General features: G+C 38.9%; 1 protein-coding gene across 26 annotated transcripts in view; it reads right to left on the bottom strand.

Annotated features, from left to right (window-relative positions):
- Nucleotides 1-17,202, bottom strand: part of MAGI1 (membrane associated guanylate kinase, WW and PDZ domain containing 1) — a 526,393-nt gene that overhangs the window by 83,362 nt on the left and 425,829 nt on the right. For all 26 annotated transcript variants that reach the window (XM_030205202.1, XM_030205208.1, XM_030205204.1 and 23 more), the window contains one exon: nucleotides 13,384-14,004. In XM_030205202.1, the coding sequence (XP_030061062.1) occupies nucleotides 13,384-14,004 (621 nt within the window). The remainder of the gene's footprint in view (nucleotides 1-13,383; nucleotides 14,005-17,202) is intronic.

Raw genomic sequence — 17,202 nt, 5'->3', positions numbered from 1 at the left:
AATGGTAGGGCTACCACTAGGTTCCATGTTAGGAGCCACCACTGAGGAAAAAGATTTAGGTGTCATAGTGGACAATACATTGAAATCTTCTACTCACTGTGTGGAAGTGATCAAAAAAACAAACAGAATGATAGGAATTATTAGGAAAGGAATACAGAATAAAACAAAGAATATCCAGGCGAGACTACATCTTGAGTATTCTGTGCAACTCTGGTCACTGCATTTTAAAAGATACATTGGAATTAGAAAAGATATGGAGAAAGGTGACCAAAATGATTAAGGGGGTGTAGCTCCTACCGGCCATCAGGGTAGGTAATGAGATGCTCTCCACCCCTTCCACATTCCTCCCCCTGATCCCCCAGTCACACGTGGAAAACTTCCAACAGCAACCAATCTCTAGCCCATACCCTCAATGCAAAGTAAAAGACCCCCTTGTGTACCCCTGATTTGTCTGACAAGTTCTCCCCTCCCCCCTCCGATTTCTGTGCACTTGAAATTTCCATCTCTAGTAACATAGTAACATAGTAACATAGTAGATGACGGCAGAAAAAGACCTGCACGGTCCATCTAGCTTACAACATGCCACAGTATATTTTATCAGTACTGTAATTTCATGGTAGAAGCCCTGTGCTCAGTCATTGGTGAACGGCTCTACCGCATGGCTTTTTGCATTGTCCTCTAGGCCTTGTAAAATATGAATCCAAGTCTGAGAAACAGAATAGCCTGCATTGTGCAGAGCACTAAGCTAGGCATTTATAAGTGATAAGCCAAGAGCAAACAGAAATATCAAAGCACAGAATTACTTGGAAAAAGATACATTTGTTATAGGGTCCTCATGGGGTCTAGGGAAACTGACTGGGGTGGGAACAGGATAAAGTATATTTGAAATGGATTTTGGGAAATGGTAAGGGGTTGTTGGGAGAAGAGACTTTTTTATATAAGGCATCCAGGGATTTGACAGTAGATGGGAAACCAGGACAAACAATAATGGAATGGGGTATAAATGTCTACAAGTCTACAAGAATTATAGTGTGTAGGATATGTATTTAAAGCAGACAGGATCAGGTTTCTCTGGAGGAGCCAGAAAAAGGTATCAGATTGCTGAACAAAGCTTTTAAATGAATGACTCATACTGCACATGTCTGCAGAAAACCACAGCAGAAATTATGTAAGGCTGTCTGAGTGGAATACCTTTCTCACAAAACTGAAGATTAGGTATTTGTAAGGGTAATTTAAAAATTTTTTTCAGTCATGTGGCACATACAATGGTAATATTTAAGAATATCACTGCTAGTAAAGTATCTTATGGTAAACTTCACTATTTTAAAATTCAGCTGTAGTCAAAACTTGAAGCGTACATTGCTATGAATTTTGCAATCTCAACAAAAACTATTTTCTGACTTTAAATTTTCTCAAGTAACATATTACACATCTAATATTTTATTTCTTGGAACAGATGATATTGTGACAATTCCTAAGTCATATATTTACTAGGGGAGTGCTGCATAAAAAAAAAAAAAAAAAATTCAACACAAGGGATTCTGTTTATTTTCACTTTATTACTCACCTTCCTTCCAAGGACACCCAAGTGAGGCACACAACGAAACAAATTAAAATTACATTCTACAAAGTTTATTTGTAAAAATCACTATGTTTGAGCAATAATTAAAAAATAATACAGAAAAAGTCATTACTCATATTCAGCATTCCTCCAGGAATACTGTAATAGCACATCATGTTTACATTAATTTCATTTGCTTAACCACCTTTTGATGCTATATCAAAACAGTATACAACCATGATGATAAAACAGCAATTATAAAATATATAGAAAAAGAAAGTTGAAGAAAAACAAGTGAAGATCCTTGAGTGTAGCTGCTGGTGGACCATATCCCTCTACATCTAATCTGCTTCTCATTCCTTCCACTGCCTCAGTTCAGCACATCTTCCTTTTCTTCGCTTCTCCCAATCCATCTACTTGGAGTGTAGGTGTAACTTATAGGTTAGAGCAGTGGGCGGAGAGAGAACTAGGAAAGTCTGGTTCAAATGCCAGATTTTGGGCAAGCCTTAACCCCCTCCGATGCCTCAGTTATGAACTTGAATTGTATACGCTCTGGAAATAGGGAAATACCTACTCTGAGGGTAACATGTCTTCAACTATAACTAAAAAAGGTGTGAGCTAAATCCAATAAAAAATAAACTCATCTCTTTCTCTCCTCAGCTTTAATTTACTATTCCTCCCCCTTCCTTTTCATCCCAATCCATTCAACTCTTTCCAATGTCCTCCCTTTGGGCCCATGTTCCATGTCTCCCCTTTCCTCCTTCTCCCAACCCACCCAAAAGTCTCCTACATCCTAATCTGCTCCCACTTCCTTTGTGCCCCACTGGTGCCCAGAATGAACTCCTCTTCCTCTTATTAGTCCAGGAGAGATGGGGAAACCCACACCACTTTTTTCTTCCTACAAGTCAAGAGACAAGACTGAAGTCACTTCCTCTTCTTTCTTCCAGTACTTCCAGGCCGCAGCCATCATCATCTCCTCTTTATTCTTCTGGCTTATGCAGGCTGAGGCTTACGTGGCACCAAACTCTTCATGGAATTCTAAAATTCCATCAGGGAGGGGAATTTTGACCTACATCTGCATTGCAAGGTGGTGTAGAATTATCCAGGACTTTTGTGCATGAGATTAGCTAACACTCAAAAATACATAAAAACAGCTGACAGATATAAACAAGCACGAACAACACGACCTAAATCGTACCTCGGTTAGCAAAACAAAACAATAAAATAACAGATAAAATAAAATGGAAACTGCAAAAGTCAGCTACTTTCACAATTTATAAAAACTAAGGGAGGAGGAGTTACTAAAGTGAATTAAGAGAATCACACACGTTATTTGTCTCTTAATGTGCATTTGATGGCAAAATTGCAGATTGCATAATAATGAGATACAAAGTACCCAAATGCCTGTAAAGCACCTCATTATGAAGCAAATTGAATAGCATGGGTTGCATTTTACTCCACAAGTTGTTCTATTCATGAAAACATAACACCAGCACAAAAGTGGCATTATTTTTCCTTACAGGAGCATTGAGTCACAAACACACAACCCAATGTTCCCAGGCGCCTTTTATAAAGAGGCATAAACTCAACAAATGGAAGAGTGCTCCACCAGAAGGCCCCTCATGGACCTTTCTGAAAACCCCAATCCCCTAAAGGACCCCCCTGGGCCTACTTCAGTCAATCTCTGGTGATCTAGGGGATTAGAGGCAGGAATGATCCCCAGTTGCTCTCACCAATGCCAGTGCCAGATTCAAAATAGCAGGGTCATGAGCAACTGAGGATAACTCCTCCCTCAGACCTTTAAACCACCAGGGACTGACTGAGGTACACTGGGGGGGGGGGGGGGGTGTCTTTAGGAGGATCTGTAAAAAGGGGAAGGAGAGAGCATTCTTCTATTTGTTGAACTCCAACCCCTTTAAGAACGGCGCCTGGAAAGCATCCAGCCATGCATTGGCTGTTTCATGCTCCTGAGAAGCAGAATAATGCAGCTTGCAAGACTGACTAAGTTGTATTATTGATTTATTGTGCTGAGTTACTGCAGGTTCGTGATGCCCATGGTAAACTAAGTTGTGATAAAATGCCATTTTTTACGACAGCTTAGTAACTTCTCCCCTAAAGAAATTGTCATTATCCATTTGTCACTATCATATAATACAGAATTTTGTTATTACGGAACATCTCGACTTATGCTTATAGAAGTTCTATTGATTTTCATTGACCTATGCATAAATGCCTAGATGTGAATAAAAAGTGCCTCATGACAAACACAAAAGAACAAGAAAAACCCTGCAAGTAAAATGGAAAAAAAAAAACCCCACACAGGAGTCATAGAATTTTGTTTTTTTGGCTGTAAACCAAACAAAGCAGAGACACCGAGTCTCCATTTGATAGTTCAGATACAAAATCTTACAGATATAAAAGACAAGACAAAGTTATGGTATGGAAGGCCTGGAAACAGTCAATCTGAGCACCTTGGTCTCAAGGTCCCATAACCTTTAAAGAAGAAAATATACAGTACCACATATCCCAAATCAAGATGCCTAGGGAGTCCTTTTACTAAGGTGCACTGAAAAATGGCTTGCGGTAGTGTAGGCATGGGTTTTGGACTCAAGCCAATCCATTTTTCAATGCACCTGTAAAAAAAGGCCTTTTTTATATTTTTGCCAAAAATGACGTGCAGCAAAATAAAAATTGCCGTGCGTTCATTTTGGGTCGGTAACCAGGCGGTAATGACCTATGCATGCCAAATGCCACTTGGCACGCGTCCGAAAATAAAAATTATTTATCGGAGAAGCACCAAAAATGAAATTACCGTAAAAGCCACGCAGTAGCAGTGCGGTAACTCCATTTTGGCAGGGTCCAAGAAAGCAAAAGGGCAGACGGTCTGCAAACTCCAAGACGGAAAATCAACAAAGCAGATCGTTATGAAAAAATGTAATTTATTAATAGATATTAAAAATTATATACAGTACAGCCCAACACAGGCCGTGTTTCGCCCAGCAGGGCTACTTCAGGGGCTACACAATGATCCTCTACTGTCAAAATATGGTAGATTTGATGAAACCAAATGTACTGAAGACCGCAGTCGTGAATCTTCTAGTTTATATATTGAAAAAAACAGCTCAACCGAATAAACCAGAAAAATGTGCTGACATAAGATATGTCGGACACTCTCTTGATTCATATTTGACAGTAGAGGATCATTGTGTAGCCCCTGAAGCTTTGTTGATTTTCCGACTCCATTTAGGCATGCATTGGGCGTGCATAGACGCTTACACAGCTTAGTAAAAGGGCCCCTTTTAATAAAAAAAAAGTTTACATATGTACATTATATAAAGGTATTATGACAAATTTCATTGTAATCTATCATCTATTACCCTGCGTGTTCTGGTCTCAAGTATAAAACCACGTATGCTTCCACCTTTTCCTATATCAGCACTCATTTGTGGAAAACATTACCTAAATATGTAAGAATCGGTTCAGGATCATCTGACTTTCAGGAAGTCTCTCAAGACCTACTTATTTGGGCAAGCTTACCCTAAAGATCCCGTCCTGCCTCTGTGATTCCTGGACTCCAACTCCTCTAAAGATCTTGTGGACTTAACTACTTTCTCTTAACCCTGTACCTTTCCGCCCCTCGTATCACTTTCCATTTATTGTACTTTCCTGTTTGTTAACTAAATGTTGTAAGCCACATTGAGCCTGCCAGTGGTGGGAAATTGTGGGGTATAAATGATATAAATAAATAATAAATATCTTGCTACAAAGAGAAGCCAAAACAATTTTTTTATGATCAAATGACATTTAGGAAAACATATGCAGTGTTGAATGTTATGTATGAAATCAGGATTCATAAACCATTATTTATTTACTTCCAAAATGATCTTTAGCAATACTAAAAAGCAACTTAGCACTATTAAATTGCCTTGGCAACATAGCAGAGGTGGAAAAGCAACTTGGTGGGTTGCTTAGATATGGTTGGCTGAGTGGGAGGATGAGAAAGACGAGTGGTGGTTTTCAGATATCCGAAAGTGTGAAGGCATTGAAAACAGAAAAAAAAAAAAAAAAAAGAGCGATAGGAAAGAATGTGAAGCATAAAGGAGAGGAAGTCTGGAGTCAGTGGTACTATATCCACAATCATTATGGAAGGAGGGACAGAGAGGAGAAGATAATATTCTTCTCCTAAGCCATTATATGTCAGTAAAGAATCCCATTAAAGAGCAGTACTTTGTGGTTCATTAGGAGAGGATAAATTGGGAAAGGCCCTTATCAAGAAACCTGGCAGTGAAATGTTGGCTTTTATAGGATGCAGGAGAACAGGGGGCTCGGGTTATTACTGTACTTGCCACACAGCCCTACCTGCTGGTTAATTCTCTCACTGCAGCCTGTCAGAAAGGGCTGTGTAGTTGCCTGTGTTTTTGTGAGGATTTTAAAATTTCATATAATCTACTTTTAGAAAAAGGTTTGAACCTATGTTACCGTACAGCGAAACAAGGCGCTCTTGTTGGAGGTTATTATGAAAATGGACTAAGCACGAGAAGTCTCCACTACGGTCTGCCTTAAATGCCTCCAGTGGTTGGTACTGGGCCACCATTTTAATGATACACAACAGAAGCCCGTATCCAGCTGAAAGACAGACCCGGGTCAAGCTTTCTGGAAAAGTTATAAGCATCAATGGGATAGCCAGCAATATAGCTTTTGGAACAGTCCTGGAAAACATCTTCAGTTAAGTTTCGATTTTTTGTATTTTTTTTGTTTCATTTTGCTATTTAGGACAGTTTTTACTACAGTTTTAACACAACGGGTTGTTCCTAGTTGTGTTTATTGGGGCTTTTTGTGAAGTGACAGCTGTTTTTTTACCTTTTGCGTACGATAGAGGCTGTTGTATTTATTATTATTTTTTTGAGAGACTTTCTTCTTTTTTTTTTGTCTTTTTGATGTAGTAGGTAGTATGGTAGCCTTTTTTGGAAGTTTTGTAGCTTGATCGGGGTTTACTCTAGGATTTTGTCACTCTACAGTGAATTTTTCACCTGTCCTTTGTTTTGATTAGAAAAAAGTTTTTTATGAACCACCCGATTTTCTCTTTAGGGTGGAGTTTTTGCAGTTGATTCTTTTTTCCTTTTTCCATGATTAATAAGAACCAATGATATTACCCTGTTCCCTACAGTAGTAGTGGATGTATTAGTACTGTTGGTACTTATCCCTACCGGGAAGTTTGAGATTCTGTTTGTTAAGAATTAATGTACTATTTCTATTTTGAAATTAGTGGGACGGGGTGAGAGAATCACTATACAGTAACATAGGTTCAAACCTTTTTCTATAAGTCTTTAATACGCAGTTTGAACTTCCCCCTTGTTTTGATTTTAAATATAATCTACTTTGCCATTCTTTCTAGCAGCCCCTGATGAACAATTAAGGTAATGGTCATTAACACTAAAGAAGATAAGTTATTAAGGCGCATTATGGTCATAACATACATTTTCCCCTTATTGCCTGTTAAAAATGGTAATAATGTGCATTATATTAACACTCTAGATTTTAGGCGGTATAAAAGTTTTACAAATAAAATAAAAAAATACAATCTAATAATGAGATGCAAAGTATAGAAATGCATCCAAAACACCTCAATACTATGTAAGTCAAATAATATAGCTTGTGGTGAACACGTGAAGCTGTGCTATTTCAGAATAATGACAGCAGCTAAAAGCTATTGTTATTTTTTCTTGCTGGGAAAAATCAGGCCATTAAGCCATGGCCCAATATGCCTGAGCTGCTTCTTAAAGAGACCAAACACTTTACGACCACCTCTGATGCCCTCTTATATAATATATACCTTACCCAAAGGGCCCCCTCTCTAAAGCTCCCCACCTCCCCTTACCGATCTACCATTACAAATCCCTGGTGTCTAATGGGTATGGGGGCAGGAGCGATCTCCAGTCATTCCTGCCCTTGCTAGCACCAGTGATACCTAGTAATAATCTCATGATATTTTTGCTTTTCTATGGCAGCTTGACCAGGAAAAGGATTTAGGTGTCATCATTGATGATACGTTGAAACCCTCTGCTCAGTGTGCATCGGCGGCTAAGAAAGCAAATAGAATGTTGGGTATTATTAGGAAAGGAATGGAAAACAAAAATGAGAATGTTATAATGCCTTTGTATCACTCCAAGGTGCGACTGCACCTCGAATACTGTCTGCAATTCTGGTCACCGCATCTCAGAAAAGATATAGTGGAATTAGAAAAGATACAGAGAAGGCATGGGATGACTTCTCAATTGAGGAAAGGCTAAAGAAGCTAGGGATCTTCAGCTTGGAGATATGCCCGAGGGGAGATATGACGGAGGTCTATAAAAGAATGAGTGGAGTGGAACAGGTAAATCTGAATCGCTTGTTTACTCTTTCCAAAAATACTAGAACTAGGGGACACGCAAAGAAGCTACTAAGCAGTAAATTTAAAATAAATTGGAGAAAATATTTCTTCACTCTAACATGTAATTAAACTCTGGAATTTGTTGTCAGAGAATGTGGTAAAAGCAGTTAGTTTAGCAGGGTTTAAAAAAAAGGTTTAGATAATTTCCTAAAAGAGAGGTCCATAAGCCATTATTAAGATGAACTTGGGGAAAAAAAACACTACTTATTTCTAGGATAAGCAGCATAAATGCATAAGGGCATAAAATCTGCTTCACTGTTCTGGGATCTTGCCAGGTATTTGTGGCCTGAACTGGCCATTGTTGGACTTGGTGGACCTTCGGTCTGTCCCAGTATGGCAACGCTTAAGTTCTTGTGACCCCCTAGTGGTAGTACCACAAGGCTAGAGGTCACTGGTGCTATTTTGAACCCATTGCTGGCAGGTGCAGGAATACCAGCACCATACTCACTAGATCCCATGTAAAGCCTAAGGGAGGGGTGAAGCAGAGTATGCGATAGGGAAGCTTCAGGGTCAAGTGACATGGGAAGGTTTCGAGGGACATGTGATAAGGAGTATGTAGCTACTGTAGAGAGTAGGGGGAGCAATCTAATGTCCATGTCTTTTAAGTTGTGGCCCAAATGCATGAGGATGCAGCTTAATAGCCTGATGCTCTGAGCAGTATGAAAAGAATAGTGCAGCTTGCAAGGTTGATCGCAAGCAGCGTTGTTCACATATTGTAGTTATTTTTTATCCTATGAATTGTTGTATTAGTCAATTTATGTAACACATACATACATATATATACTTTTTTAATTATGAGTTTTATAGTTATTCATGTATATCTGTTGCATATACTATATTTTTATTAACATATGTCCATATGCTGTTATCATTTTATACATTTATTTTGTGGATAAATTAATATTGGTTTGTTTATATATAAAAACTTATTATTTTTGTTGAATTTTTGACATGTTTTTAATTCCTATACATCTTTAATACAAAGATATGTTTTTCTATCTATGGCATTAGGCGTACTTTGATTATTTGCTTTTGTGTTTTTATAAATCTTATGTTTTAGACTCCTGAAGGCGCAAGCTAGCGCCGAAACACAGCTGTGTTGAGTCATTGTCACTTCGCTTGCAATAAACAATTGTTTCTTTATAGACGTCTCCTCCGTTTTTTTAGAAGAGCCTGCCTTTCCTTCTTCTTGCTTCTGCAACCTTTCACGTAGGAACCAGTGTACCTTCACCCCTTTGGGGTGGTTTTCTTTGCACATATTGTGGGAGTCATCTATGATATTGGCCTACTGCAGGTTAGTGACTGCCATGGGGAATTAATGTACAGTAGAAGCTCAAGTGCTAAAAGCACAGTCTAGTTAGTGCATTCCCTTGGCTGAATCCATGCTGACACTGTCCCATTAAACCATATGTGTCTATATATTCAGTAATTTAATTCTTTATAATGGTTTCCACTATTTTGCTCAGCGCTGAAATTAAGCTTACTGGTCTGTAATTTGCCAGATCACCCCTGGAACCCTTTTTAAAAATCTGCATTACATTGGCCACCCTCCTATCTTCAGGTGCTAAGGACAATTTTAATGACAAATTACAGATCACAAATGTTACACATCACTAACAACAGATCAGCTGTCATATGCCAGCAAAAATTACAGAAATAAGATCTGTTAATAATCAATACTTGAAATAATATAATATCATTAAAATATCTGTCATTAGTTCTTGATGAAGCCTTCATACATTTTGCTCGATTAAAATTATGGAAATGAGTATCTGATGACCGTTAATCAAACAACCAAGATATGGCAAGTAACAGATGTGGTACTTTCCGAGGCTAATGAACTGCGGTCCTTGAGGGTTCCAACGAGATCTGGTTTTCAAGGTAATCAACAAAGAATACTCAGATAAAGCGGCACACATTAATTCTAAGAATTTATAGTTAATTTATGTATTTTTATCATGCTGAAACTGAGAGCTGGCTGTGGACCTCAGAACTGCCACGTGCATATCCTAATGGCCAAGCACACGACTGGGAAGATTTTTCAAACTAAGGAAATGATTTTATAAATGATTTTTCATGCCTATATGCATTTTTTTAAATAAAATTACTTCATGCTTACAAATACATAATACTTACATGTGACTGGAAAGTAGGCATATTCAGGGGAGGAGTTGGGTGGTGCAAAGGCAGGGCTGTAATTTACACATGTAGGGCCTGATATTCAAAATGAATGAATAGCCAGAAGAGACTTCTGGCCATTTAAATTGCCTGTCTGGGGTAACCAGGTATATTCGGAAGCAATCAATAGGATTGTGCTGCTGAAAATGTCGGGTTAGTGCCCAAGCCGAAACTGCCTATTTTGTGCATGTTCCGGGGGCTGAGTCGGTACTTAGCCAGTTAAGCACCGAACTTAACCGGCTAGGATAACTGTGTAAATAGGATTGTATAAAATGCAGTCCTATCTTAATGCAGTTCATCTTAGCCAGTTAATTGCTGAATATTGCACTTAGGGGCCCCCTTTTATGAAAGGGCTGCATAATGGGCTTTCCCACGCATCAACTCGGAACTACTGTTGACCCAACGCAGCCGCCAGCAGAATGCTCCGGCTGGAGTGCGCACTAATTCCGGCGTACCGCAAAATATTTTTGACATTTTTACTGTGGCTAACTCACCGGGCTACCACAGGAGCCATTAGCGTCACCTCAATTGTTGACGGTAAGTGCTCTCTGCCGCATGGCCACGCAGTAAGAGTAATCTTACCGCATGGCCATTTTTTTTTTGGGGGGGGGGGGGGGGGGGGGAAGACTTAGTGTTAAAAAGGGCCCTGGTGCATGAGCTACCACAGGGCCCTTTCTACCACAGCTTGGTAAAAGGACCCCTGATGGTTAAGTCTTGTCAGACTGCCTATGCCCAGATATTCAAAGCAAAAGCCCAACAAGGCCTGGCACTGAATACCTAGGGATACGTCCTGTGGTGCTTGGCACAACATTGACCAGTACCAGCTGAACAGCGGGGTTCCTTGTTTATAAATTATAATTAGAATGTGGTAGGTTTAAAATGAATCGGAGAAAGTTTTTCTAGACTATACACGACCTAGACACAACCGAAATCTTATCACTTGATTGATTAACCTCTTTGCTATTAGTGAACAAGCACTATCACTTCAATCCTTATGTTGAATATAGTCTCTCCATAGTCGATGACCTAATGTATGTTATAATCCAATTATCACTCATGAACCTTCATGCAATACCATAATGTATTCTTCTTTACCATGTATGTATGCACATGGTATATATATATATACCATTAACTGTTCCATGTATGTTATGTTCCATCTATGTTACCATGCATGTATGCACTTTAACGCAACACCATTTGTAATTCTGTTACCCGGAAATGGCAAGCCACATTGAGCCTGCAAATTGGTGGGAAAATGTGGGATACAAATGCTACAAATAAATAAATAAATAAATAAAATAAAATAAGTTAGACTCTGGAACTCATTGCCGGAGAAGGTAGTGACGGCAGCTGGCCTTGCTGAGTTTAAAGGGGGTCTGCATAGATTCCTGAAGGAAAAGTCCATTGATCGTTATTAAATTTTGGGTTTTTGCCAGGTTCTTGGGGCCTGGATTGGCCGCTGTTGGAGACGGAGTGCTGGGCTTGATGGACCTTGGGTCTTTTCCCAGCGTGGCAGTGCTTATGTGCTAAAATATGCATATACTTGCAAACTTTACTTACTAACATTTATGCCTGTTCCCGAGCAGACATAAATATCCACAGCTTCAAGCTAGTTACTAGTTGTGCAACTGCCTACATAGCCTTCACAAATAGGTGACCTTTTATAAACTTTGAGCAAGACGCTTAACCTTTTGTTCCTTGAATTTCCTTATTATAGGTCATTTGCTCCCTATTTAAAACTTAAAGTTCAGGTCTAATAGCAGCTTTAGTTCCTCATAGCTTACAAAGTGTTTCTTTTAGCCATGAAAAAAGGCATAACAAGCTAAAGTCAGCCTATCTGACTGACACAATAACGATAACATTATATTTTTCAGGCAAAGGTTATTATTTTTTTCTACCAAAGGAAGCCGTTGTATCCTTTTGCCTCAGGCAAGGTTATTAACTATGTTCAGAATTTTAAAGAATTTCAATTTTTGGCTGTCTTTTAAATTATTTAAGTACAGCTACTAGAAACCAGGATATCGTACAAACCCTGGGATTCTATATATATAGCGCCTTAATTTCTGTGTGGAAATCGAAGTGTATTCTATAACAATCTGCGTAACTTAATTGGTTAACTAATTAGTACTGTTAATTGGATGTTAACCAGCTACTATCGGTACTAATTAGCATTAATATTTACATGAACTCACTAAGCGTATTCTGTAATGTGGTGCGTGTAAATTCTAAGTTGCACAGTTGAAAAGTGGGCGTGGTTATGGGAGTGGAATGGGGTGGGTGGTGGGCATTTCTAAAATCTGTGTGTTTTTATAGAATACACACGCTCCATGCCTAAATTTACGTGTACGGATTAAACACCAGGTTTTAGTTGGCATAATTGACCGCAACTAAATTTAGTTGAGTGGAGCAGCCCTCAGCAAATTGTATAACGTACGCCTAAACTGAACCACTACTCAATTCCCCTATCCTTGTTCCTTCTCACCCAGTACTTTCCTCGCCCTTAATTGTCTTGACTGTCTGTATTTTTAGATTGTAAGCTCTATCGAGTAGGGACTGTCTCTCTGTGTCAGGTGTTCAGCGCTGCGTGCGTCTGGTAGCGCTATACAAATGTTAATAATAATAGAATACACTTATTCCCATGTGGAAATTGAGGCACGATATATAAAACCTAGCCCAAAATGTATTCTTTTTATCTATCTTAGCTTGAAAATGAATTCTTGACACCATGAAGCTGAACTTGAAGGATAACTCAGAGCTGATTATAGTGTGGGCTAAATAATGACTGAATCCAAGGACAGTGGCGATTAATAGTCAAGGATATCATTAGTAGCAATTTAACTAACAATAGTTCTCTACTATAACTATAATGAAGAATACGTTTAAGATTAAAAGGGAAATATGCAATTAAAGCCATATTTTCTTTGTGCTGAATCTGAGACATTTATATAGAATATAAGACAAAATCTCAAAATCCATTAGTGCAGCTTATACCATCTGAATCCTACTGTATATTGACATGTATGTGATATTGGGAATATAAAACAGTGCCCATTTTTTAAAGAAGCAATCCTAACCCCTTTCTCCTCTCTCTCAATTCTCATGCAAAAAAAAAAAAACCCACCAGTTGAAAGGATTATTTATTTAAGCAAGATATAGTGAAGGAAACTAAGAAAATAAGGGGTGGGGTGGGGAGCTGTTCCTAGTAACATACCTCCTCGTTGAACCAACAGGGTAACTTCACTTCCCTTAGGGCATTCAATCAGCAAATCCACGACCTGGTTATGAGTGAGGTTCTGCACATTCTTCTTATTTACTTCAACTATAAGATCTCCTTCCTTCAGGCCACGGCATCTTGGACTGTCTACAATTTGCTTCACTCTTTGGCCCCCACCACCAGGGCTATCTGCTATTGTAAAACCAAAGCCCATGGGCCCTTTCACTATATGTACAGTTATAAGTTCAGGTTGTGTTGCTATGGAGGAAGCCAAAGAGACAGTATCATTGGGATAGCCATGGGAACCATTTGAAGATACATCTGCAGGGCTGCTTGGTCTTGGCTCCTTCGTGCCATTTACCTTTCCAGTTTTACTACTGTGGCTTGATGGAGAATCATAATTTTCTTGTCCATTTACAATGATCGGTTCTTTATCCAGAATTGCCACAGATGTTACCAGGCTAGTGTTGGGATCATCTGGGTCAAAAGGCAAGGGGTAGCCGCGACAGAGCTGTAAGTCCACACTGGTACCAATTGGAATGGACTGGAAGATTTTTACAACTTGAGCGTGGGTGTGTCCCAGTACACATGTCTCATTGACACTTACAATAACATCTCCTGCAGAAGAAATAAGACAAAAAAATAATTCAGTTAAAGAAACACAATTTCCTAAAAAAAAAAATATATATATATTTAAAATACAATACAAGGAGCATAAATGCTTTTTTTTGGAAACAGAATATAATGAGTGCAAGATATGGTCCACAATAACAACTTTTAGGTGTCTGTGTTAACTCTACCACTAACTCCTCATGCTTCCTTTCATTTTAATATAGACAGTAATGCACATTATCCTGTGCTACTGTGGGTTAATCCGCTTAATAGAGCTGTCACAGTAAAGATGAAAACACAAAAGTGTCAGAGAATTTTGCCAGCATTAAGTAAATGTCACTGCATATGGGTAATCAACCTTCTCTAAGATGCAGATTGACTTGGTATCACTTGGGTAGGAAGCTCAGATCAACTCATGAGTATATGTTATCAATCCCAGGGTTAACTACAGCTATAGGTTCTTACCTTAGGGCTCAATTGTTCTTTATTGCTTCCCTTAAAGCTGTGGAGCATCATGCCCTTAGACATTTGACAGGAGTTTCCAAAGGAAAGTTAAAACCTGGGCTTTCCATCTCTTTGAGATGGAACTAATCTGTATGTCTTGGCTGATTCTTATGATAATTTCTCCATTAGTGCTCTGATTTGTAGAGGCTTTAGGGAATTTTGGCTGACATATGCATGTTGGTTGTAGGCCAGCTGATAGGGTCTGATGAGTTTGTTTGTGGGTTGATGTTTGTCTAGCGGCTGGCTTGTCAGCCATTCTTAATTTTATAATTATTTTTCAGTTTGCCAAGCACTTTGGGCAATCTTTGACCGGTGAGGCGTGCTACAGAAGTTTTAATAAATGCATTTTGTCAAACATGAATTTCAGGTAACAGTCAAAACTCAACAAAAAGGGAGAACAAATCAAAAACAGTTTGCAGTTCATGCTCACTCTGGAGCTACAATACCCAACATACATTGTGATTATCAAAAGGAACTCCAAAAACTCAAGATTGTACTACACATGACATAATTCCCAGTCTTATATCAGATTCCCATATAGTATCATCAGTCCCAAATTTAAGTGGAAGAAAATGGGACAGGGTAGTTTAAAGGTACCAGTACCAACTAGATCCTCCAAAATATCAAGCTAACTATTATTTTGCATATCACTTCTGGTATTGACATTAGATCTCTTTTCTTTTTTTAGACCATGATTATTTAAACTATGATTTTTTTTTCCAGAATAAAAGATGCACTTTTTGTTATGGTTCTTTGATCTGCTTAGATTGGCAGAAGCTGCCAGAGATATTTTATTTTCACTTTAAAATTTTAATAAATGGTTTTATTACAATTAGTACAAGAATACTAGTAAGGATATTAAAAATGACAATTACAATGAAGATAAATCAACTAAACCAGTAACAACACATATAGGCTAAAGTTTCTACATCAAACAAATGAGCATGAATGGTGTGAGAGTTAAAAATCCATGCAAAAAGGTGGGCTTCCAGGACTCAAACAGATAAAGACGAATATGGTTAGCCTTATAGCTTCAGGGGGGAATAGAGGTGTCCCAGTTATCCAGAAGAGGTTGCCAATGCTTTTTCCATCAGTCTGGTTGATCATAGAGTCACTCTTAAGTGTTCTCCCATCCACTATATAATGAACCTTAGCAATCCACTCCAACTGAGCACAAAACTCCCACACTTCTGACCAGAATAAGGGCAGGGCAATCCCATCATGTGTATTTAAAACTTCCCTCCTCACCAGCAGTCTGAGTAAGAAGGATACATATATTTGAGTTTAACAGGGGTGACATATGCGACGCAATATTTTACAGTGGAAATCTTGATGAAAAGTTGAAGTCACTATTTTTCTATAGTTTAGAAGTACACATTCCCATTGATCTGGAGGAAAAGGAGCATTGAAATTCTTGTTCCCACTGAGACCTACAGTTCTCATTACCTACTGGTTTCTCAGACACTAAGGCCCTGTAAAAAGAAACAAACAATCCCTTAAGCGTTTGTGTCTTCCAGAAGACAGACTCAATCGGGGACAGAGACTTCAGAAAATCTCTCTTATAAGTTAGAAGGAAACAGTTCAACTGAACAAAGGCAAAGAGGCTTGGAGGAGGATCACACTGTTCCAAAATTTGTGATCTAGTTAGAAATCACCCATCTTGGATAAAATGAAAAGACACATGACAAATTGTTACAGTGCAGCCAAGCAAACCTTCTGTAGCTCTTGAGACTTGGAGGAAACAATATATTCCCTTGTGTAGTCACTAAGAGAGAAAGTTCAGCATTCAAACGGATAAACCCTAACACCTGTTTCCACACCCACCAGGTAAGACCAGGAAAAAGGATAGGACTTTAATACCAAGCTTATACTATCAATCTTGCAGAGCAGAAAGCAAATAGAATGCTGGGTATTATTAGGAAAGGTATAAAAAAAAACAGGTGTAGAGGATGTTATAATGCCGTTGTATCGTTCCATGGTGCAACCGCACCTTGAGCATTGCGTCCAATTCTGGTCGCCACATCTCAAGAAAGATATAGTGGAATTGGAAGAGGTGCAGCGAAGGGCGACGAAAATGATAGCGGAGATGGGACGACTTCCCTATGAAGAAAGGCTAAGGAGGCTAGGGTTTTTCAGCTTGGAGAAGAGACAGCTGAGGAGAAACATGATAGAGGTATATAAAATAATGAGTGGAGTGGAACAGGTGGATGTGAAGCGTCTGTTCACACTTACCAAAAATAGTAGGATTAGGGGGCATGCGATGAAACTACAGTGTAGTAAATTTAAAACAAATAGGAGAACATTTTTCTTCACCCAACGCATAATTAAACTCTGGAATTCGTTGCTGGAGAACATGGTGAAGGTGGTTAGCTTGGCAGAGTTTAAAAAGGGTTTGGACGGTTTCCTAAAGGACAAGTCCATAGACCACTACTAAATGGACTTGGGAAAAATCCACAATTTCGGGAATAACATGTATAGAATGTTTGTACATTTGGGAAGCTGCCAAGTGCCCTTGATCTGTATTGGCCACTGTCGGGGACAGGATGCTGGGCTTGATGGACCTTTGGTCTTTTCCCAGTATGGCATTACTTATGTAGCAGCCATATGTCCTTTGGAAGCACTGGAATCCGTTCCAACTCTATCCATTGCTGATCTGGATGGGCATGTCTCCAGAAGAAAATTGTACATTGGTTAGCTGCC

The sequence above is a fragment of the Microcaecilia unicolor genome, chromosome 6 (assembly GCF_901765095.1).
Source record: "Microcaecilia unicolor chromosome 6, aMicUni1.1, whole genome shotgun sequence".
Classification (NCBI taxonomy): domain Eukaryota; kingdom Metazoa; phylum Chordata; class Amphibia; order Gymnophiona; family Siphonopidae; genus Microcaecilia; species Microcaecilia unicolor.
Note: the sequence above shows the minus strand (reverse complement) of the source record. Positions and strands in the feature narration are given on the sequence as shown.